Source organism: Panthera uncia, chromosome A2 (assembly GCF_023721935.1).
Source record: "Panthera uncia isolate 11264 chromosome A2, Puncia_PCG_1.0, whole genome shotgun sequence".
Taxonomy (NCBI): domain Eukaryota; kingdom Metazoa; phylum Chordata; class Mammalia; order Carnivora; family Felidae; genus Panthera; species Panthera uncia.
This window is the reverse complement of record NC_064816.1, coordinates 139,290,882-139,315,293: the sequence shown is the minus strand read 5'-3', so window position 1 is coordinate 139,315,293 and position 24,412 is coordinate 139,290,882. Positions and strand designations below refer to the sequence as shown.

At 45.4% G+C, this 24,412-nt stretch overlaps 1 protein-coding gene across 2 annotated transcripts in view; it reads right to left on the bottom strand.

The window, feature by feature from the left end:
• SND1 (staphylococcal nuclease and tudor domain containing 1) overlaps positions 1-24,412 on the bottom strand; it is a 423,895-nt gene that overhangs the window by 86,971 nt on the left and 312,512 nt on the right. For both annotated transcript variants that reach the window (XM_049642985.1, XM_049642986.1), the window contains one exon: positions 10,952-11,061. In XM_049642985.1, the coding sequence (XP_049498942.1) occupies positions 10,952-11,061 (110 nt within the window). The remainder of the gene's footprint in view (positions 1-10,951; positions 11,062-24,412) is intronic.

The window sequence follows — 24,412 nt, the reverse complement described above, 5'->3', positions numbered from 1 at the left end:
GGGCCAGCTACGATCTAGAGAGGTCATCCCTATATTCCTTATTTTCAGGTCACAGTGACATCAGGAAATGAGCAAGGTCAGAAGTCCTGTGTAAGTCACAGAGAGCCCTGAGTATTGGCAGAACATCCTCTAAATACCCGTGTGGCAGTTCAACTGCATGGCAAAGATACTTAAGCCGTTATTTCTTAGATATCTGTGAGGTATGTGTAGAATCTTGGCTTCCTGGCTCTTGGTGATGTTTGGCCTTATCTGTCCATAGTTAAGTCTAGAAGAGGCTCTGTGCATAGGTTAGGACTCTGTCGGCATTACCTCCAGACCTTTACTTTTCCACTCAATGTGACACTGCCTAGAAAGAAGAGCTTCCCAAGTGTAGGACCATGCAGAAGCAGAGGCAAAAGACCCTGTTTCCTCAATCTTCATAGAAAAATGACCGGCTAACCCCAGATGGTATTTATTTATTTATTTTAAAAACTTTTTTTTTTTTTAATGTTTGTTTGTTTATTTTGAGAGAGCGAGCAAGTGCAGGAAGGATAGGGAGAGGGAGGGAGGAAGGGAGAGAAGGGGGGGGGGAAGAGAGAGAGAGAGAGAGAGAGAGAGAGAGAGAGAGAGAGAGAGAATATATCCCAAGTAGGCTCCATGCTGCCAGTGCAGAGCCTGATGCCAGGCTTGATCTCACGAATGGCAAGATCACGACCTGAGCTGAAATCAAGAGCTGGACACGTAACTGACTGAGCCAACCAGCCCCACCCTCCCCTCCCCCCCAACCCCCGATGGTACTCAGACAATTTTTGAGAGCTTGGAACAAGAATGGCCAATAGGTATCGGTGCGAGTACCAAATCCACTCAACTGGTAGTAGCTCCTAGGAACCCTGTTTTGAGCAGATTCTGAGCCCTGAGCCAGAGCAGCCCTGTGACCAGAAACATCTGCCATGGGTGCTAGACGGGGGGAGCATGCTTACGTGCCACTACTAGCTTAAATACATGGGACTGGAGTGTAAAGAGCACTGGAGAAGACTAACCTTTGTTCTTTGCTGATTCTAATATGAATGCTGTTCCCAACACACATGCCTGTGACCTGCCTACCTCCCTACTCTTCATATCGTGGTTTATCCACACACGCTGAAGTTCTAATCCTAGATTTTAGCTAAACTCCGAGAGAAGAATTTTCATTCATGATAAAAATGATGACAAGCTGTTGTTAACCAAGTATTTACTATTCACCAGGGCACCAGTGTTGGGAATTTCACATGTATACATTATTTCTACAATCACCCTACAGAGAAGGTACCTTTGTTGTAGGTGAGGCAGCTGGGTTAGCAGGACTGTTGTACAACCCAAGGGGCACCGTTCTGTTGAATTCTATTATGCACTGAGATTGCCCTGGATTTAGAGAAGCTAAGGATCATGTCCAAGGTCATTCGGTAAATGGTGAGGTTGGAACAAGAACGCAGGTCTGATTCCGCACATGTTACTGACAAGAGTTTTTAAGTGACCGGAAAAGGAAAGATGTCCTTAAATGTTCCGCATATGGGTCTAAGAATGAACTTATCTTTCCTAAGTGACACATGTTGTTTAGACCAGGTTAGGGTATCTGCTGTTAATTCTCAAGCTTGTTCATAATCTTATTTCATGCACCACAGCATTTCCTAACAGACCATTGGTCACTTTCATTTTCAAAATCCATTTAAGTTCAGCTGACCAGAAACTGTCACAGGTGGAGTGGCAAGAGGGAAGTTCATCAATAAAGCCAGATTTGGAACACAGAAGATCTCGTCTAGTCCTTGGCAACAGACACAAGAGGTGGGCGTGCTATCGATAAGAAGAGGGCAGGGTTAAGGTTGGCTCATCCACTATAACAGTCACCACTGTGTCCTTGGAGGAGTCACACGTGAGACACCAGAGAGTTACTATTACCTGGAGAGCAAATGAAATGTACAATCTGCTTACTCCTTGCTCGCAGCTTTGACAGCCCAGCTATTGTATACTAAGGGCTGTGTTCTAAAAAGATTATCAGTTGCATTATATAATTCCAAGGAGAAGATAGTAACGTTCAGGCAGTGGGTGTGTCTGAGAACGGTTAGGATTGAAAAGGGAGACATGATGCCTGAAGATCCCCAAACATGCCAGCATGAAAGCTCACATTCAAGTCCACGTGGGTGCTGGCCAATGTGTTGGGGTCCCATGTGAAGTTCTTCTGGAAACAGAGAGTGAGCAGGTCTGCATGAGGTCATCTTTAGTGTGGAAAGTAAATATGATCTGCTAGTCAGAAGACAGAATTATTTTCCAAATTAGGCTCCCAGAAGGAAATGGACAGACTTCATAAATAAGGGATTTCATCTGAAAAACAAAAATTTGGAGCTGTTTTTCTTCAGCCTTTGTTATTATACTAAGAATATTAGCTTCCTTTTTTTTCTTTTTTAAAGAGAACCCTTGCCAAAGCTCAAGAAGCAGTGAAAATTCAGGATGATTGAAGAGGTAAGACAAACCAGGAGTTATTACTAGGGGCATATGATACATCCAAATTAAAATAAATGGCACCCAGCTCTCCTAGCATAATCCACCTATGAGGAGTCCAGAAATCTCTTCCCTCCTGACAGAATTTTTCCATTTGTTCTGGGTCACAGGCTCTACATAGCTATACAGAAGGTAGACCAGGATGTGCCTGGCAATAGCTGTCATCCACAGGGATGGCTCATAAAGAATTTTATGTCAGACAGGCAGATAGTATTGAATACCATAGGTGGCAGGAGCTTAGCGAAGCTCGGTTTGAAGGATTTTCATGACCTTGTGTTTGTAATGATAATCTTGTAGCGAACCAATAAATACACTCTCCAGTGGCAATCAGTGCCCACTATACTCACTTCCAGGTTCAATTGAGATGAAGTTCAAAGTAAGTACTGGGGACCATTCTAGTGGAAAGATGTAAGAGGAAGTCATGTTTGAGCCTTTTACAAAATCTTTACTCTCAGAGTGGCGGGGGTTAGAAGTAAAGTAAAGGTGCCTTGGCAATGACAAGGCACTTGCTTCTGGGGGAAACAGAGTCTGTCAGGTCTAAGGGCTATACTTCCTATTTCCTTTTACTGGTAAGAACAAATTGAACCGGCAGAGGAAACCTCAAAACCTCTTAAGGAAGAGTATAGTAGTTAGTAAGGACCAATTCCCCGGGGAAAGGAAGAATCCCTCCACCGAAAAGGATTTTCTTCCCTGAGATGGAATTCTATCCTTGAGATGTTCCTACATGTCCCAAGGAGGCCAAATCTCTTGTGGCCCTAAATCTGACTCCATTTTGTTCTCTCCCCACTCCCAACAGCCAGGCTGGGATGTGAACACTGGTCTCGGGAGGGCAGTGAGGCCTGCAAACTTCGCCAGTCAGCCTGTATGACATAATTACAGGTAATAGGATCTTGGCCAAGCCAGTGACAAATTAGGCCCAGCAGCTATTTCAGAAGAATGGATGCAATTCTATGCTTGACTGGCTATGAAAGTTCTAAGCAGAAGAATAGGGAAACAGACAACAGCCCAGCTGAGCCAGCAGCTCTGCAGAGAGGAATCCCACCGGAGCCAGCACACTGCTGGCACCTATCAGCACATGCTGCTGAGCTAGCTTCGGAAGGCTACTGGTGACCGGCTACCCGACGGGTAGAAAAGCTGATAGGGGAGACCTAGCAGCCAGGGAAGGGAAAAACAGGGCGATGTGACAGGATCCGCCACTCTTCATTTTTCCCTCATCTCTTCTCATTGTGATGCCATTTTCATTTAGGGGCTGGAATGGGAATCGAGGGCTTTCCTTCTAGGGCTTTTAGAAATACCTGGCAAGGGCCACGAGCCCAGAAATGAAGAGGCTGTAAGTGGGCAGGTAACAGCCTGGTATTCACATGGTGCTTACAGCATATCACTGAACAGGAATTTGTTGACTGGAACTTCAAAATAAACCCATCATCTCACTTAATAGTTTGATCCGCAAAAGCAAAGGATGGGAAATATACAGGGAGGGGAAGAGACGAGTAGCCTCCTGGGAGAATGATACAGGGGCACTAAACACCCACACATCATTATCTCATTACCTTTAAGTATCCTGGTGGGACTGCCAGGGAGACCAAGGAATGTCAGGGTCCCCTCGTAAGCAGAGTCAGGCTTGGCAATGCACTTTTTCAATGAGAAGCTCCTGAATTAGCAGCTATGTGTCCAGCCTTAATACTCAAGGCTTCCTCCCTGACCCACAAATGGTGACCTTAAAGAGCTTTCCCAAAGAACTATAAAGGACAACATATATAATAGTTGACTTAACGAATCTATTAAGTATCTCTTGTACGCCAGGCAAAGTACAAAGACCACAAAGACAAAAGCATGGATGCTGTCCTTGAGAAGCTTAGAATCTAGTGTGGAGACTTAACACACAGGCAGATCCTTTCAACAACATCGGTCAGTGAAGGACAGATGTGTGCACAGGATGCTGTGGGGACCAAAGGAAGGGCATCTCAGCCAGTCTGGGAGACCAAGGCAAAGCTTCCCAGAGAAGGTTTATCTTGAAGGACAGGTAGGTACGAACAAGAAATCAAAGGAGGAGGATGGTTGATCTACAGGGTGGGGAGCTTGGGTCTATCTAAAGAATGTGAGAGATGAAACGGGAAGGTGTGTACCGGGAACTGTGAGTACAGGAAGGTCAGTGAAACGAGTAGTGGTGAGACATGGAGCTGGGGAGGTAATCAAGGCTATATGTCAACTAAGGAAATGAGACTTTAGCCCAGAGGCAGTGGGGAAGCATAGATTTATAAGTGAGGGACTTACTTAGATCTGTGTCTTAAGAGAGATTAGAAATAGGAATATGGATTATATATGATCCAGCAGAAATGGAGCAAGATACACCAGAGAGGAATCATTATTTAAAAAAGGAAGGCCCGCAGAAGTCAAACAACAGATGAAGCAGGATCAGGCAACCAAAAGCTGTAAAAACTGTGACAAGAAGAGAATAAATATTTTGGGAAGGTGTGGCCACAGCAAATCCCTCAGATCCCTCTGGAGTCCTGTGAGCATCCAGAATCAGACTCAGTGGTTCTTTACTGAAGATGAACTCTTAGTTTAACTGCTGGACCTTTAGGGAAGTCCTTCATAAATTAATTAGCTCCAGATATTTGAGGGTTGAGAAATGATATAATACTGCTAAAAGAATGACCACATTCTAATAGAAAAATGGGCAAAATCTGGGGAAGAAAAAGCACCCGATTTGGAATGCAGACATTTGGGTGTTGGTATCTGCTCTACAACAAGCTCTGTGAACAGAGGCAGATCACTGTGCATGTCAGTTTCCTGAACTGGGAAACTGAGATAATATTTCTCATGTAGGTTTGCTTTGAGATTAAAATGAAACATTGCATGTGTAAGCACTTTTACACTATAAAATACTATATAAATGGAAAACCTGATCATTATTAAGATAGGAGGTCGTTACCTGAGCCCTCTTCAGAGAAAATAGCCTTAAACGGAAAACAAACTGAAAGGACACTGGTGGGTGATGAACCATTAAGAGTGTGTGGGGAGGGAAAAGTAAAGCCTTAGCTTCCAACAGCCTTTAACACGTCACAGGGAAGAGAGCAGTTTAGAAAGGTGACCTTACTGCATTCCTTCTTCCCTGGGCAGTGGCAGACATCATCTAGAATAGGGTGTCCTTTGCAAGTAAGTGAAACGTTGGTAGACAGCTGGCTCACCTTCCCGGCAGGTGACTAGTCGTGGCTCAGTGAGAGTTACGGGACCCAGGGAGAGTCTGTGAGCAGTGTTTCATCGGCCTTACCCGCACCAGGTGTCCTTTGCCCTTCTGGGTTTCCCCGTGGCTTGAACTATCGTTAGTGCTTTGATCCAGAGATCTAACTTTGCTACTGTTCCCCCTCCCGTGTGTCTCCTGGCCAGGAAGGGACCCGCACTGACAGACGGGAACAGGAAGGGTGTGAGCATATACCACAGCACTGTGAGGGAAATGTGCAGAAACAGTTTCAATCAACGGGAAACTGCTTAGACCAATTATTATCTTTCTCAGACAAGATGCAGCACATTTGGCACTAAAAACAAAAAAACAAGAAATAATTTTCCTTTTATTCTAAGTTTTCTCTCCCAGACGCACATCTCTCCATAAATACGCACCAATATTCACTGCCAAGTCCACATTCCTCTGAAATGTAAATACATGTTCTTCGGACAGCACCAGTTGCTTGTGAGGCTTTTGTGCATCTCTGTTTACAAAAAAGCAGGGGGGGTAGTGGGAGAGAGGGGATCTAGGACTACGCCCTGGCCACTGCAAGCTGCAGCAGGAGCTCCCCAGGGGGGCATCCTCCCTTTCGATGCCAGCAGGAAGAAGGGAAATAGGTCAGGGAATCAGCCAGTTTTCGGCTCAGGCTGTCCAGCATGAGGACATTTTCCAGGCAGCAGCAAAGGGTAATTTCTGAGATCTCAGGAGGACAAAGGGGTCACTGAGAAAGGTCTTGGAAATGATCACCAAACCTCTATACATCCCACGTCCTGCCCCAGGGAAATGTACCTCTTATAGCCTGGAACTGTGAAGAGGGTTAAATTGTGGCACTGATCTCTTTTAATACCTCAGAGCCCCTTCTCTAAGAGCGCAGGTTTTCCTGACAGCGACCACGTTACTGTACAGGCAGCGGCTGGTCAGTGAGTGAATGCTGGCTAGCTGGCCTTCTGGCGAGGTGTGAAGAGATCCCAGATGACTATTTATTCACAGGAAGGGTCTCAAAGGGAAGACGAAGGCTTTGGATTGTGAGATCAGTGTTTTAGACAGGAATACCAAGGCAGAAAAGAACCACTTTCCCAGAACCACATGATACCTGGAGTGCAGAAACAGGAAATTGAAGCCAGTTATCTACCCATTCCCTAACGCTCTGTCTCACCACTACTTCTGGGAAGATGCTAGCGATGGGCACAATTTACCAGATCTTCCTGTCCTTGGCAGGGTGGCAGGGAATTGCCTGAAAGAGGCAGCTGTATGGGCGGGGGCACAAAGAGTATCACCAGCTCATGCCATGCAGTGGGACACAGCCCTCATATAGATCACAGTCACAACTACAGCAAGGGACACGATGACCTCATGTTGGGTGGCCCAGAAGTAGCCCAGCCTCAAAGGCAGGGGATGTTGAGAGTAAATTGTCATTTTCAGGCTACAACAAGGTAAAAAACCAACCAACTCAGCATACTCTGTACAGCAAGGGTCAGCACACTTCTTGTGCTAAAAAGACAGATAAGTAAATATTTAAGATTTTGTGAGCTACATGGCCTCTGTCGTAACTACTCAACTCTGCTGTTAGAGTATGAGAGGAGCCACAGTGTGGCAATGTTTCAGTAGCACTTTATTCATGAAAACTGGCAGTGGGCCGACTTTGCCCACCCCTGCTATATACTAACTGAGTCAGGCTGAGGAAGAACTGTTGAGCTACCTGGATTTCCTCTAAGTGTGACGTGCTTTCAGAGTTCCTTGGCTGCTTTGGCCACAAAAAGTCCAGTAACAAGCTGGTGTCTAAACTGCTCTTCTTCTTGCCCGGGAGCAAGAATGTCAGAACACCCAGACCACTGACCTGGAACAGTCCTCCCAGACTCCTAGCTCAGGGGAAGGAACAAAAGACAATGGGAACCGATGGCTAAGGAGAAGGAGCACGTAGAAAAATGGGAAAAAAAAGAAGAAATACAATGAAAGGTGACCGGAAAGACAGGAAGATGGAGCTGAGTGGTGGCCAGGAATGTCAGTAGCTCTGTGCTAACTGGTGTCACCGTAAAACACACTAAAGGAAAGAACGGCTATCGGGTGTCCAGATGATGGGGGCCATCTGAAATGTAGAGAAGAGACTTGTGTGAGACTCTGGCAAGCTCCACATGAGGCTATGGGACAGAAAGACTACAACTCTCTCTTCCCCCCAAACGGAGAGGCACGTAGCAATTTGTGCTCTGGCCACCCAAAGCCAAGACAATGTATTTCATAAGCAGGGAGTCAGGCACCTGCACCTCAGCTTTCTGTCTGCTCCCTGGCAGGTGGGCTGACCTAGGGGCGTGCCCGTTATAGTCTCTCCCCCACTACACGTCCTTCTCCAGTCAGTTTCCAGGTTTATGCATGTGAGTCTAACTCGACGGACATGCCGTTGTGGGGGCCTGGGATGTGCTGTGAAATCATGAAATCTGTGTGTTTCTCCCTTCCTATTGGATTCTGCCAGTTTATAGTAACTGGGAAAACGAGGCAGAGGGTAGAGAGATCCCGGTCAAAACTAAGATAAGAAAAAGAAAAACATAAAGGGGAGGGATGGGGCAGGGTCAAGGACGATCACATCATCGCCAACACCTGATTACCTGACCAAGTCTGATTACCAAGGGGATTGGCACAAGGTACCAAAAGCCTGTCCAACCGCGGCCATCACAACAGCGGCTTGGCTCCCGAAGAGCACCTGGAGTGGAATGGGGTGCTGTGGAGGCTGCCCTGAAGGTAAGAGCTACGTGAGGTGAGAGGCTGTGAACGCACACTCAGGCATCCGTACAGCGGCACGGCACGGTGCTTCCTCCTCAGGGCGGGAGGGATCTCCACATCCAGGAATGCCAATCCATCAGGCTTTCCTAGATCCAAGTGGGGTGGAAGGAAGAGGCAAAGAGACATGTGCCCAGGACAATGTATGGAATAAAAATACAGGTAAAAGCGACTTAGAACAAAACAAAAACCACTCTTCACTCCTACACTGTCAAGAAAACAGTTTACATGTGTGATACGAAGGGAAATGCCCAAGGGAACAGGTTAAAACCGGTTCCTTTAGTTAAAACTTCAAGCTGTCCTGAGTTTAAGCCATACTCCTCTTCCCTCTGGAAAGACCTTTCAAAACAGTCAGGCCGGGCAATCATATAAGCAGCTAAGAAAACGCAGAAAGTTTCTTTATCAAGAGACTCCCGACTTAGGGCTCTGCAAAACTGGGGTGCTACAACCAAGAAAGCCACATATCAAATCTGGATTAGACCAAGATCTGCAAACTCACACGTCAGGGGCATCAAAGAAGATGGGGGAAAATTTATCTTTTTTCAACAATCAAATACCAGCAAATGTACAGACAAAGGTAAGGTCACGATACTAAGAGAATAAAAGAGCTTTCGGCCCACTCATTCCACTTAGTGGCCAGTATTCTCTCTGACCCCTTGTGCTCTTTGGATGGCACCAGCGGGCCAGAAAATGGGATCAGAAGAAAAGTGGCTGGGGAAATGAGAGTTGAAAAAGAAAGGGAAAGAAACTCCAGGAGCCGTGAAACAACAGGGGAGGACAACGGTGACCAATGGGGAGGGCGACACAGAAATGTGGCGCAGCTAGGAAGTGACGAGGACGTTACTAACGAAAAGTCTCAGAGAACCCCACGAGGGCCTTTCCTCACTCCGTCCAAAGCACGACCACCGGATGTCTGTCACGGCTACTTCTGTGATGACTTTAAGTCGCAGACCTTGGGTGGACCTGTTTTTCCCGTCACAGAGCTGCTCTGTAGGTCATTCCCCAAAGGTCCACCCAGAGGAAATTCCAAAATATTTGCCCCGTCTACCTAATTACTGTGCTCCAAATTGCAACAGCTTCTGATAGACAACTGGACTATTTGGATTTTTAAAATACTTTTCCTGCAGGGGCTTATCTTTAACTGACAAGAATTCAAACTACACTGGGCAGTTACAAAATAGAGGGGAAGGGGGAAGGCACTCTGCATGAGGATTTCTTCTTCACAAACATGAATGCATCTCAGCACAAATAAACGGGTCAGTGTGAGACTGAGGAGGCATGAAGGGGTCCGGCACTCCTGCCCCCGCCCCACTATACAGACGGCCAGCACAGCCTATGCAATGCCCAGGTTGTTGCAGTTCATTTTGGGAAATGGAATCCATCTATGTTGAACTAAGAATTCAGGATTCCTTTTGCCACCCCATTTTCTTTCACAAAATGGAAAGGTAAGTGCTAAAAAAAATCCCCAAGAGGTGGCAACCAAAAACAAATAGTGTCGTTCAGCCAGAAGTCAAAGAGGTGGTTTTCTACAGGTCTGGGCAGTCCCACACAGCATCCTGGGCTAGCCTGCTCTCTTGTGCCTCTAGTACCCAATATACTCACTGGCGATTCAAATCCAAATGAGAAACGTCCCCAAGCCCACACGTCTGATCTCAAGGATCTACAAAGCCCCACGAGCGAGCTAACCTCTAGGACCCCATAATCTTTTAGCTCTTGCATATCATGATATTGCATGAAAGCTAACGGGACCCTATGGGTTTGATTGTAAAAGAAATGAGGACAAAGGCAGATCTGAAATCCTCAGCCTGAGCCCAGCACACTCCCCCACTGTTCCTTTCTTGTGCCCACCTAGCAGGATGAATGACTGCAATACTCCTGGAAAGAAGATGTATCAGTTGACTATGACTTGATAAAAATTAGCAGGTAGATGGACACCGCAGCAGATGAGAAGCCTAACTCCCGCCTGCAAGAGCCAGGCCAACGGGCAGAAACAGAAATACAATTAAATTAAGTCAGAAAACCCGCTACATAAAATACAATTACTCAAAGATACAAATAAATGTTCAAAGAAAATTGGCCCCTGACAGGGTTAGTCAAGCTTCTAAATCCAGCTGGAGGCAGGCAGCGCGGGCTGATTCGCCAAGGAGGAGGGCTACAGAGCCGTAAGCCCTCTGCCTCAGGATGCTGCCTAGGCCGGCTTGGTGTTTCAGCACACAATCCCAGGACACCGGTGGCAGGGGGCTGTCTGGGGGTGGCTGGCCAATGACGCAGGGCTCAAGGAAGCAGGATGTGGGCAGACACAGAATGGATGGTGGATGAGGAAGGCCGAGCACCAGAAAAATGTCAGACTCATCTCTGACGTGGCAGGAAAGCACGAGACCAAGGGAGCCCCGTTTTCTCACCCCTCTTCACACAAGAAGCAACCGTAAGATGTCCCACCTCTCGCTGCAGCACCAGCTCCTTGGTGAAAAGTGTGGCTTCCTCACTGAAAGGCTCTCCCTCTTGCACCAAGCCTGGGAGGTTTCGGGCTCCTCTGGGGCATTCGATGCCTGTGTCAGGAGAAAAGGAGAATCTGTGATGAAAAGGGGCCTGGTCGGCCTAGTGTCCAGCAAGGATGGGACACCGCCCTGACACTTTCAACAGGGCAGGACTTAGATCAGAATGCCATCACATCAGAGATAAGATGCTGTAGAGGGAAAACCCAACCATCACCAGGGCAGCGGTGATTAGAGGGGGCAGGGGAGGTGAGCTCCCGGCCATAGCATCTGGGAATCAGCAAGAGACCTGGGGAGTTCCAAATAAGATGTGTGGGGAGCACAGGCACACCCGGATGTGGGATGCACCCCCTTACAGTCCCAAGGTCTCACCGGCTTCACCATCGCTTATCTAAATGGCTCTCTCACCTAAATCGTACTGCTATCCCCAGCCACTCTGCCTTCTGAGAGTCATTCCAGTGGACTCCTAGACGTTTTCTCTTTACTATCTGGCTTTCACGTCAAATTTCACAAGTGTTAACTCGGTGTCATTTTTCTCTTCATAAGCTTCCCCTGCTGTCCTCTGGCTATATTCTGGACAATAGTACCATCAGTTTTTCATTCAGAATGAGTAACAGAAAAAACAGAATACTGATGAAGTATTAGGTGTCTGGAACCAGACAGACCTGGATTCACATCCTAATTCTATCACGTATTCGCTTTGTGACCTTAGCCAAGCTGCTGAACCACTCAAAGCCTCAGTTGTTCTATTTGTAAAACCGGTAGAATAATGTATCTGCCTCCCATGGTTGTTGTGTGAACTAGGAGAGATTATGTATGTAAAAACATGTAGTGGCACAATGCCTGGCCTATGGAGAAGTAGAATACATTTTAACTCTTATGGTTTTACCATTATTATTAATATTATTATTACTATTTATAGCAATCACCACGCTCATAACCTCAGCTGTCTTTCACTCCATACCTAGCCTATAAGATCCCTGAGGATCCCATTCTTCACACTTCTTTATATCCAAAGATGGTCTTTTATACAACACGGGTGCTCACTAACCAACTCAGATTGCCTTTTCTTTCTCTCTTTGATTCAGTCATTCATTTTGCAACAGTGATCATCAGTGTTAGATCACTGACAGTGGTCATCAGTGATAGACCATGAGATACGTCACATTTAGATATCTGAGTTACTTACACAGTATTTCCAAAAAATTCGTACTGCAACTGTAATTGTGAGACAAAACGTTGAAGTAGGCTAGAGACAGAATAAAAGGAAATGATCAAAATATGGCGGAGGATGCATCTATGCCCAGGTCTCTGAATCACTGCTGGTCTCTCCTGCTGCAATAAGGCAGAATTGGGAGGCGTTACCTCCCAAGGCATTTTCCAAATGGCCTTGGGTGCCGGTACAAGAGATTTGGCACAGGAGGCAAAGAAGCAAGGTGTCTAGGCAACTGCACACACTTGCCAGGAAGCCTTTGGGCAAAGGGGCCCCCACTGCTGGGACAGAACATGCGTCTCTTATGGACGAAGCCAGGTGGCAGCTCATGTTTCTGGCCACAGTACAGATTCAAGGTCATGAAGCTCAGAGGAAAGGGAATAGTTTATATCTCGGGTTTTCAGAAGCTCAAGAACAGAGCTTTCCCTCCAAGCCTTGAGGCCTCACAAAAGGAATACATCACATCAAAGGAAACACCAGAGAGGGAGAGCAGCAGAAGGATAGCAACTGCAGCAGGACAACGGCTTGGGCTGGTGGCCAGGCCACTCGCCCAGCTGTGCAAGGATGGGACAGCTGAAGGCCCTACCCGAGCATCCCATGGGTGAGATCTCTAGGGCTGCCTCGTTCTGGGCATTTCAGTGTCAGGCTGTGTGGGAAAAGTGGAACTGATTTTTGGTAAAAGAGACCAATAAACTCAGAGCCAAAGAGCCTGAGACGTAACCCAGAAGGGAGAGATGGGGCTAGAGTAAAACTGAATGAAAGTCAGCCCATGGTTTCTACAGCATCAACAGGCAAAATCACTTTTCATTTTCTATCTGCAAATTAAGCAAGAACAGAATTGTCAGAGAGAGAGAAATAAACAATTGTATTGAACTTTCTGGCCACAGACCCATAGATAAGGCTTTGCTGCAAAACAGGAATAATGCTAAAATACGTTTCCAGTACGCTTCTGACCCTTAGCAGTGGGGCTGTGCTGGGTGCTGTTGGTGGGGTGAACTGGGGACCGGAACTGGGAGGAGGCTGGGACACTTACTGGGTGGCAGGAATTGGGGGAAAGACTGCACGAAAAAGGCACAGAAGATTTCCTGGTCTCACTGTTTGAGCAGATGTACCTATTCTACTCTGATGTCACGACCTTGGTATTCAGAAATCTCAAGAAATCTAGAGATCCCAGTAGTCCTCTCTGATTTCTGGGAGACCACCAAGTGATTAAATCCAGAAAACAAGATGGCTCAACAAGCCTTCAAGTCGAGCAGAAATGGAGTCAAAATGTCTTTCAGGAGAGAGAGACCCTTGGGCCTGTGGTGACCAAAACTCAGCCACTCCAAGCAGATTCAGAGGCAAAGAAGGGCCTTTCTCATCTGTTCCCCCAGCTGCCAGCAGCCTGGCTCCATCCAGTTCTTCAAGAGGAAGAAGCAGAAGTAGGTGGTCTCCCTACACCTTGTTAAGTGGGGAAAAAGTAAACACATCAATGCACATTAATTCCCATCGGGCAGGTAGGTAAAAGAAAGGAGGGAACAGAAAAGTTGCCTGAGAACAAAGTATTATCTCTGCTTTTATCATTGATTTCCTTTTCTTCTGGGCGTTCTCCCACTTCTCTCTGACTGGGCTCCTCTGAAGTAACCCCTTCTCAGTCAAAACCCGTCTCAGCTCAGTCACATCTCAGCTCAGGACTGACAGGGAGACATTGTATCTTAAAAACATATCCAATGGAAGTGGGAACCTAGGTATGAGAGCTAAGAGGAAAAGAGAGGTGTTAAATGAATATTTTACTGAGTACCTGCTATCTGTGAATAGATCTAAGGCCTGAAATCACTACGGCCTGAAAGCTACTAAGTGGTTATATGAACCCCGAATTGGCAGATGCTAAACTATCGAGACAAAGCCCAGTTTTGGAGTTCACTACCACTGTAACTAGAGAGCATTACAACCTGTCATGGAGACTAGGCAGGAGTCTGGGGCCCGGGGTCCGCCATTTCTTTCTTTCTTTCTTTCTTTCTTTCTTTCTTTCTTTCTTTCTTTCTTTCTTTTTTTTTTTTTTAATGTTTTTTAACATTTATTCACTTTTGAGAGACAGAGAATGAACAGGGAAGGGGTAGAGAGAGGGAGACACAGAGTCCAAAGCAGGCTCCAGGCTCTGAGCTGTCAGCACAGAGCCCGACGCGGGGCTCGAACTCACAAACCGCGAGATCATGACCTGAGCCGAAGTCGGACGCTCAACCGACTGAGCCACCCAGGTGCCCCTGGTGTCCTCCATTTCTTGTTGAGCAGGGTCAGGAAGTCCAGGCACAGCTGGTGTCTGGACGTAAGGCAGAGGGGTGCTTGGCACCGGGGCCGCCATAGTAGTGGCTTCCACACTCAGGGGCAGGGGAATTGCTAGACTTGGGGGGATGGAGGGGGTGGCTAGGAAGGATGTCACAACAGGGACTGAGAAGGGAGAGGCAGAATCTACTTCTGCTTGTAAAGAACTGTGCAGCTGAGTGTTTTCTAGCTTTTAATTTTATTAGGGCCCATATATACATTTACATATGGGTATATACACTTTTATATAACAAAGTTTCCACAAAACAATGGTCTTTCTGTTCTGTTTCATTAAAGAGAAAAAATGATGGTTATGACATCGAATTAAGCCTCTAGTGGGTCAGGGCCCTCAGCAAGAGTTCAAAGGCTATGCTGAATGTTTATTTATCAGTTTCTGGACTTGCTTTTGTGTCCCAAGGGAAAAAGGAATAGGGCAAAAAATATGCTATCCACCAACAGAGAGGAAACCAAACAAGTGTTAATATTCTAAACCCAGAAAGACAGCTGTTGCTGCTGAATACCAGGTAAAGACACGCTGCCAGCAGGAAGCGCTCTGCCCGGCCCTCTTTTCCTAAGAGCCTGGCCAATAAGTAAACCCCGTCCATGCTGCACCTTTATTCAAACAAAGATTGCATGACGGGGCTGGTGTACCTGGTGTTCCTCTGTTACCAATACGGTGGGGAGGGAGGGAAGGAAGGGAGGTGGGGAGAAGAAGAGAGAAAAAGGAAAGAAAAGGGAAAGAAAGAAAAGAAGGAAAAAGAATTAAAGAAAACAGATCAAGGGAAGGAAAGTCGGGTTCTCGGAAGGCAAACCCCGGGCTGCAGCCACTGAGCCACACAGCAATGGAGATCTCCCAAGACTGGACGTATGAAATGATATATCACTGGAGTTCCAGAACTTCTCCCTAGCCAGGTGAGAAAGTGCCCGTAATTCTGGATTGTGCATATTACTGCTAATAGCTGCTTTTTCTGACAATGCACTGGTGCAGCGCTGCCTGCCTGCTGATAAGAACATATAAACTTTGCTGTGCTTCAAATGCCGCAGGTACAGGTTAACTGCCAAACTGACTGCTGACACCCACAAGTCATTCAAAAAACAAAAATATTTGGTTTAAAAAAAAAAAACACACAAAGATATGAAAAAATTCCCAAACATTCTTAAAACATTTTCTTTGCCGACAATGGGGTGTGCCAGAGTGAAGAAAGATACTGTAACCTGTGGGGCTTTTTGGCTGATGTCCGTGAAGGACAGATAAGACACACACCCTTCTTATCCATATGGCTCCTTGACCTCTTTTAAGCCCCACAGACCTATCTGCCTATAGCTAAAAACCCATTATTTTTCATATCTTTTTTAAGCTTTCTGGGATATGATGGTTGCCCAAGACTATTTAAAATAAAAAAGAGGATGTGCCTGATTTTGTATGGTTTAGGAAGATAAAATGCATCACTAGCTATGAGCATACCATGGTTCTGGTTTCTGCTCTGCCAGTGACGAAGTATGAAACCTTTTGGGGCTTCATGGTCTCTATGAAATAAAGGAGCTCTGAGGTCTCCCCTGGCGATGAAATCCTGCAATTTTGACTGAGCCCTTCTGAGATTCCTCACCCGAGACTTGACTTCTGGAGTTCAGGATGCCCCCTTTCAAATGTAAAATGCCGGGCTATAGAGCATTCTATTAAAAAGAAATTATACATTCAGAGACATTGACTAACTAGGTCAATTAACACAAACACTTTGGTCAGTCAGCTTTGGAACAAGAAGTACAAATTCTTGTTAGTGATACGATAATGGCTATATGAGAGATTCTATTGATGGCTATGTGAGAGTCATGTATCGCTCTGAATATTTAACATTGTAGGTGAGTTTTATGACAATTAAGCCTCTGGGCTCAAAGTGTGTTTGCTTTTACCTTTATTGGGAGCTAAAGGGAAGTGTGTGGCAATCTGCCTTGGCTAGAAGTGACAGCTTCCCAATGGCACTTTGTCCAGCAAACAAGAGACCAGGGATTAGCTAAAGGAAACAAAACTCTAGAGGAAACAATAACCAATTGGAAGGATTAGTCAACGGTACTCACTTCCCGTCCAGTGTGCTCACTGCTGCGCCGGACGTTACTGAGGGAGGGCTCCAGAGGCACGCAGACATACTCTTTCCCGTCCGCCTACTTACGATACTTAAAAATGCCACAGTTCACTCAGCAGATGGTCCCTCCTTCCATTTCACAAATACGTATCAGTGCCTGCGCCGGGCTAGGCACTGTGCTGGAAGCGGAGGGCTCCATGATGAAAAAGACAGACTTTGGGCCAATCACGCTTAATTACCAGCATGAAAACATTGTATTTGTCTATCATCGTGCAAGGTATGTTACTGGTGACTGAATTTCCTATTAAACCTACCAGGCTACATACTGTTAAGAAACAGCATGTGGTAACTGGACTGTGCTAGGCAGACACATGTGTGTCTGGGAGACTGTTGGTAGAATGTGCTGGACAAGCCGATCGCGGGGCTCACCATGTCAAGTCCCTTGCTAAGGCATCAGGCAACTACGTTTCCTAGCCCTTGTTCCGGGCGTCTGTCCCCTCCCCTCACTGCAAATTGGGGATGGAGGTCAGAGCTGAGAGTGGGGGACTGACAGGGGGCTGGGGGGAGAAAAGAGTTGCTGCTGTACACGATTCAGGGGTGGCCAATCTACAGTCAGGTTGGCAGAGGAGAAAAGGCTCTGTCCAAATAGAAACGGGAGCTATAGGTGAGCCAGTAAGATTCTCTTTCTGGAATTTGAATCCAGCAGTGTGCACAACACAGGCCCATCAGGAGCCAGAGGAAGGAGGCAATCTATGCAGAGGGGACACTGGAGCACTACCACTGGAGAGCTACTGTTGAGTGCCTGGGGCAACCTCAGACCCACAGTCACCTTCCAGATTCCAGGATCTGACAGGATCCTGGGCCTTAGCTTACATCCCGTTAGATTTTCACAGATATTCCCAGAAATCTGCTCTCCCTTTACTGCAACCATGAGCAAGCCTACGTGAGAACCTGGTATTGGCAACCCGAATAAAACTAAAACTAAATCGCTTCTTAGACTGGGTACTGTTGTCATTCAGACTTTATTCTCTCCCGCATCCAATACACCAGCTATAGCACACAGTGGCACTGGAGATCCTCAGCAAATGTTGACTAAATGAATATTAGTGAAAACACTCCTGAAAAAAAACTAAATACACAGAAAAGGAAATGGCTAATGAACTGGCAGGGTTAATGTAGACATTATACAAATACCAGGAGAAGGGCCGAAGGAATCCCTGACTGCATACATCCCACTTTCCCAAGGTTACATAACACTTCGAGGAAAAAAGGCAAGCACAGCTACACGCATCTACCCTGCTGGTCTTTGGATTGGCACACTTGGGACGCAGCTGAAACAGAGGAGGAGGTCAGCGCGGACCGGCAATGCCAGCAAGACTTGAGGACGGGGCACCGCAAAGATGTTCAGTTTCCGATACAACAAAGGAGGGAAACATCCCCACTGATAACCCCACGTTCAGCCGGAGGAAGCTCTGTGGCCACATGGAAATACAGAAAACTGGAGCACATTTCAAGGGAGCAGTGGAAAATGACTCAGGGGCGGGGAGGCCTGCCTTCAAAGGGAAGATAAAAGGTGCTAAATCTGTACAGTTCAGCTAAGTGGTGACTAAGAGGGTGACAGGATAACAATCTGCAAATATTTGAAAGGTGTAAACACGAGAAAGGAGGGAAAATGCTTAGTTTGAAGACGGGGGGTGTAATTATTAGGAGAAAGAGAAATCTGGACAAAATATCAGAAAAACCAAGCGTGGGGATGACTAGTGGGTTATAAATAAGTTTCCCAATTGAAATGGAAATGCTGTTATTTGACCCTGAAACTGAAATGTGGCTACTAAGCCCATCCTTCTACTTATGAGAAAGCAGCCCAGCCCAGGGAACTGTTATTTTATTTTCTATATTTTGGGAATGATTTCTTGAATAATATTCAAATTTAAATATCTCTGCTTTAAATGCTGCTCCCTGAAATTAAAATGTTTTTAAATGTTTATTTTTGAGAGAGAGAGAGAGAGAGAGCGAGCAAGCAGGGGACGGGCAGAGAGCAAGGGAGACACAGAATCTGAAGCAGGCTCCAGGCTCTGAGCTGTCAGCATAGAGCATGATGTGGGCCTCAAACCCATGAACTCTGAGATCATGACCCAAGCCAAAGTTGGATGTTCAACCGACTGAGCCACCCAGGCACCCCTCCCTGAAATTCCAACACATTTTCTTTTGTTGATCAAACCTGATAAAATGGTTGTCCTGGTGGGACTTTCAGAACAAAAACTGGCTTTATCTGCTAGTATGTGCCACCTGCCTGGCTGACAGCTTAAGTGGAGCTGAGTACAGAGCCGGGTGACAGACAGGTGGGAAAGGGACAGAAGACTACACTATCTCATCTAGCAGGACACCTTCATCCTTCACCTTTAAGACCCTAGGTAAGAATGCTGTAAACGTTTCCCAAATGGAAACTGTAGACACGTCTCCCTTTTTAAATACACAGTCCCCTGGAGTAAACGTCAAGGACAAGGCAAGGCACAGAAAGAACACCAAAATAAGCTTCCTGTCACACTGACTGCACTCCAATACCTTTGCCTGAGTTCCTGCTGCTGCAGCTAGCCAATTTACAAGCCAATTTATAATTCACAGACTCTCAGTAGAGATTTTTACCCCCGGATTCAATTAGTTCCATTTCTATACTTTGCCCTGCCAGCCTTCCCCGTCCCCACCAAAAACCAAAACACAAATTAAAAAACCCCACTATGTACAGAGAATAAGGCTCCTTATATAGCCTAAGAAAAGGAACACTTAACTGTGTTCAAGTCAATTTCAAAACCAAACCAAACCAAACCAAATATTCTTTGGTGTTAACAAAGTTTAGACAGCTGTTTCTTCCCTAAGCATCAAGAACAAAATCCAGAAGTCTCACACCAATGGCACAAAATGCTGAGGCAGACAGGCCATCTGCCTAATTTTAAGGAACGTGGTTATCACCTGCATATACGTATAAAACCAAATTAGCACACCACATTGTTAGTTCTCAGAAATGTAACACATCTCATGCACCAGAAGCTTATCTGAGTTCTCTCTCATAAGGTTTAAATCAGAATTAATTTGGAGACCTCAAACTGCAAATGCTGTCCATGAATCAGTTAACAACTGAGAACTGCAAACCATCCCATTAGGGCCAGCTGGTCCTCCATTTCCTAAAATGGCCCCAAAGCAAGGCAAATCGTAGACCAGTTCCTAAGAGTTAGTTCTACATGATAGGAGGCCTCGATTTGTATTGAAAGGGTCAGAAATAAAACAAGGATTTTGTATTGTCTCAAATTCTTTCTTCTCTCCCTTGTTCTCTAAACTGCTATGTTATTACCTCCGGGGAGGCAGCATCTTGTGGGCCAATTTTGGAATATGTCACTGCTAAAGCTCTTTCAGTGATCAGAATAAAGGGATAAAAGAAGAATGAAGGGATCCTAATTAAAGAGATCCAACTCCTCAGGTAATTGTAGTCAGGGACTCAGAACCGGTTAAGAGCTGAGACTGAAGCTGTTTTTAGTTCATAATTCCGACTGTTAAGGTAGACTTTTATTGGGCTGCTCTGATTTGGTAATGTGTGATGCATTTGTTGAAAGACGAGAAACTGAAGTTAATTGGGAAGAGAAGCAATATGACCCAGTCTTTCTTCATAAGGTGATGGGAACTGCGACTTCCTTTGAAGAAAGGAAGGGGGTGAAGGAGAGGCACCTGCAGAAAAGAGGTACAGTAGTCTCCCCACCACCTGGTTCCACTTTCTGTGGTTCCAGTTACCCGTGGTCCAATGCAGCCCAGAAGCAGGTGACCCCACTTCTGCGGTACTGTCAGGTCACTAGTAGCCTAACGTTATGTCACAGTGCCTGCATCATTCACCCTAACTCATCTTACCGTGTAGGCATTTTAACATCTCGCATCATCACAAGCGTGAGTATAGTACAATAAGGTATTCTGAGACCATGTGCACATAACTTTTATTATAGAATATTGTTATAATTGTTCTATTTTATTGCTGTTGTAAATCTCCTACTGTGCCTAATTTACATACTAAAGTTTATCATAGATATGTATGTAAAGGAAAAAAACCATAGTATATATAGAGTTTGGTTCGACCAGCGTTTTTCAAGCATCCACTGGGGGTTGTGGAACAATTCCTCTGTGGATAAAGAGGGACTATTGTACAGTGCTTGGCTTTAAACGTGCCTTAAATTTCTCTGATACAAGTCATGGGTATGATACCACAAGGACAGGGCTGACTTCTGAGGTCTCATCTCTAGCTGTTGTTAGCCTGTTAATGGTGGATCCCCACTCAACGATTATTTGAGGTATGGTAAATGCCAGTTCTCTGTGTACACCCAGCATCTGGAATAGAGGAGCTACTCAATAACTGTTTTGCTAAATGAATGCCAAACAGGTTAAACCTAACAGAAATAGATGCCACAAACCTGTTATAACAATGTCCTATGCAGAACACTTGGTGAGTTCATAAGGAAATCGAATATCATTTCTAGGATTTTAAGGCGAATGAGTGTTAAATGCTAAACCACTGCCCACTTCCAAGGAGGAGACAAGGAACAGGTGGCTTAGAGGCCTTCTATTGGATTTCTGGTGCTCAGTCCATGGTGAACTGGCTTCACCAAGCTTTATTTATCATTAAGTTTAGACACCAAAGAACTACTTCCAAAAGGGGAAAAAAAAAAAAAATTCAGACGGAGCTCGTGCAGTAGATAACAATTTGGCCAGCATCAGAACAACCTTTCAGAATTCTTCCCATTGCAGAGCAGGATCTGAAAACAATGATTTTTAAAGGGAGGAAGAACTCTCACTGGTTAACAAGGCCTTTCCCTCCCCGGGGCATCCCAAGAGCATGGCTGTCAGCAATCTAGCCAGGCTGTCTCTGGGGGTGTTTGGAAAGGGGGGGGGGCAGGTTGGAGACGGCAGGCTGTCTGCTTCCCAATACACATATTTGTTTTGGGTTTGCTATAAGCAGTAGCTGCAATAATATTGCCATCAACTCAGAAAGCAATGAAACAAGCGGGCATAGGAAAGAACTGTGCCGACCCCCAACTGTCCCCTTGAGTTTCTCATCAGTATCCATATCAACACAACAGCCTCATATGGACATTACAAAGAAAAAGCACTGGAGGTCAAAAGCAAGGGCCACGATGGTCTTTCCGATGACAAGAAATCAACATGGCTCAAGCTTTTATGTAACACCGTGGCACCATGGAGACAGCACCCAATGAGCATAAACCCCATGTCTGAGCAACGAGGAGGAGTTGGTTTCTATGAGAACCTCAACTTTTGCTTTTCCTGACTTATTTTAAACATGTATCTTTATCTTTGAATCAAATAAAACTTAGATGTATTTTTTCCCCCTTTCATTTTTGGCACTGAAGAATTCTAATCTTGGTCTCTTAAATTCCATGTTAATACCTAAAGAAGAGAATTTCAATGTACTGTCCAGGCTGATAGAGAATAGCTACAGGGTGGGGAGAAAGCCACAGGAAATACCCACGTGGATCTTGCAAGTACAAGCTTCCAGAAGGTATCCTGACACACACCTGGCAGCCAAATGTAAAAGCTACTTACTTGAATAAATTTAGAGTGACTTTCTAAACCAAGTTGTGTTGTGTTATTTGAACAAAATGCTTCTGAGAATGTGTGGAGTGTGCTTCCAAACTATTGCCCTTCTTGAGCCTTCACTCACAGAAAATTGTTCTGAGCTTCTCCTCCTGAGGCAAGTGAAATCCAAATGTCTAGAGGTTAGTATACTCAGCTAGCAGAACTGGAGAAAAAGAAATCAGCTAGTGTCAGGAATACTAAGACCCCCAGACCAATGAGAATGAATAAAACTCTTGAGAGCAGAGAATCTCTAAGAGCCCTTTACCTTACTGAGGTAAGGTAAAAATAAATAAAAAGAAGCAAAAAGGAAAAGGAATTCTGAAAGATCAAGATTCTTCAAGAGCACAGGCTGATCCTGACATACAAATACATTCTATCCAGAAAAGTATCTTAAATTCCAGGCTGTGGGTGAAGAATGGTTTTTGTTGTTGTTGTTGTTTTTGATTAGTATAACATAAAAGAGGTCAGCAGACAACTTCCTGTAGACTAAATCCAGCCCGCTGCCTACTTTTGTACAACTCATGAGCTTAAGAATGGTTTTTACATTTTTTGAATGGTTAAAAAAAAATTGTGACATGTGAAAATTACATGAAATTTAAATTTCAGTCTCCATAAATGAAATTTTGCTGGAACATGGCCACGCTCATTTGTTGTCTATGGCTTCTTTCATGGTACAACAGTGAGTTGAATATTTGTGAGAGAGACTATCTGGCCCAGAAAGCCTAAAACATTTACTACATGGCCCTTTATGGAGAAAGTCTGCCAATTCCTGCTTAAAGGGAAGCTGTATGCTGGTTAAGAGAAAATCTACCCAAGGCAGAGATCAACTTCCCAGAACTAGAACATCAGTGTAGGTGACAGTGAAAGAATACCCTAAGTAATAAAAACAATACCTAACAAAGCCTACGGTCATGCAACAGAGCAGGCAAAAGGAAAGGAAACGTGGCTCAAAGGAGAGTGGCTGAGGCAGGTGGCATTAACCACAGGTGTAGGCCCTCAATCTTCCTTTCCTGCACCTCATTCTAGGAATGCCCCACTCCTGTACGTGAGATCTTTCCTCTTTATTCCCACTCTCCTCCCCCAGACTCAGATTTCCCCATTCAAAACGTACACCCCATAAGCACAAAACTTGAAATTTCCAGACTTGCCATTCTTTGTTCCTTCCCACAATGGCTTCTCTCTCCACTCGCTGACAATATACTCGCACTATTACACTCCTTGTACAGAAAGCCTTCGCTCCTATGATTTTGTACTCAGACTTTATCTTTCTACTAAAACTACTTGGAAAAGTAACCTCCTCACTCACAAATCTAATAATCTCTTCTTGGTGGGAGCCCTACTGGATCTCTACATGGCATTCAACACCGTGCAATGGTCCTGTAGTGCAACTATTTCCTGGCTTTGCTTCTCTCGACTGGTGTCCTAGCTTTCTGGGCTGCCTGTCTTGTCTTCTGCTGTCCCTTCTTTTTATGCTCTGCACTATCTCTTGGAAGGCCCATCTATTTTCACGTTCTCCATCATTGTGATCCTGCAGAACCCACGAATTATCCTCTAAGCCACAGACCCAATCCCAAATGTTTCACAGACATGTTCCCTGGGAGGGTCCTGCCAATATCTGGAATTCAGCATGTCTAAAACCAAACTCCTCTTCCTCTTCTCCCCTTGTCTCCTTCTGGTTTTGTTACTATTGTCCTCCTGTTCTAAAAACCTCACCTATCTTAGATTTGTCCCTTTCACTATATAACTCAGCAACTGCTACCTCTTGGCAATTCCATGAACTTCACCTCCAAGGTTGTTGTTCAGTCCAAGGAACCTTCTCCATCGTCAACGTAACTCTGCTCGTTCAGGCTCCTGTCACTTCCAGGCAAGAATCTTCTGATCTGTCTGCCTGCTTTCCATTTTGCCCTACACAGACTCTTCCTACACATAGCTAGCAAATCACTCTTCCTAAAGCATAATATGCTGCTCAGAACTCTGCCAGTGGCTTCCTGTAGTTTATTATAAAATCAGAACTCCACAATCTTGACATTCCAGGCCTAAAATCTGGCCCAATTCCTTGGGACCACAGAAAACATCCATGACCCACTCAACAGCCCCTCAAATATGTGAAGACAATACCTCTAGTTCCTCTGTCTTATTTCCTCCAGGCTAAACACTGCAAGGTCCTCACAAGACACGG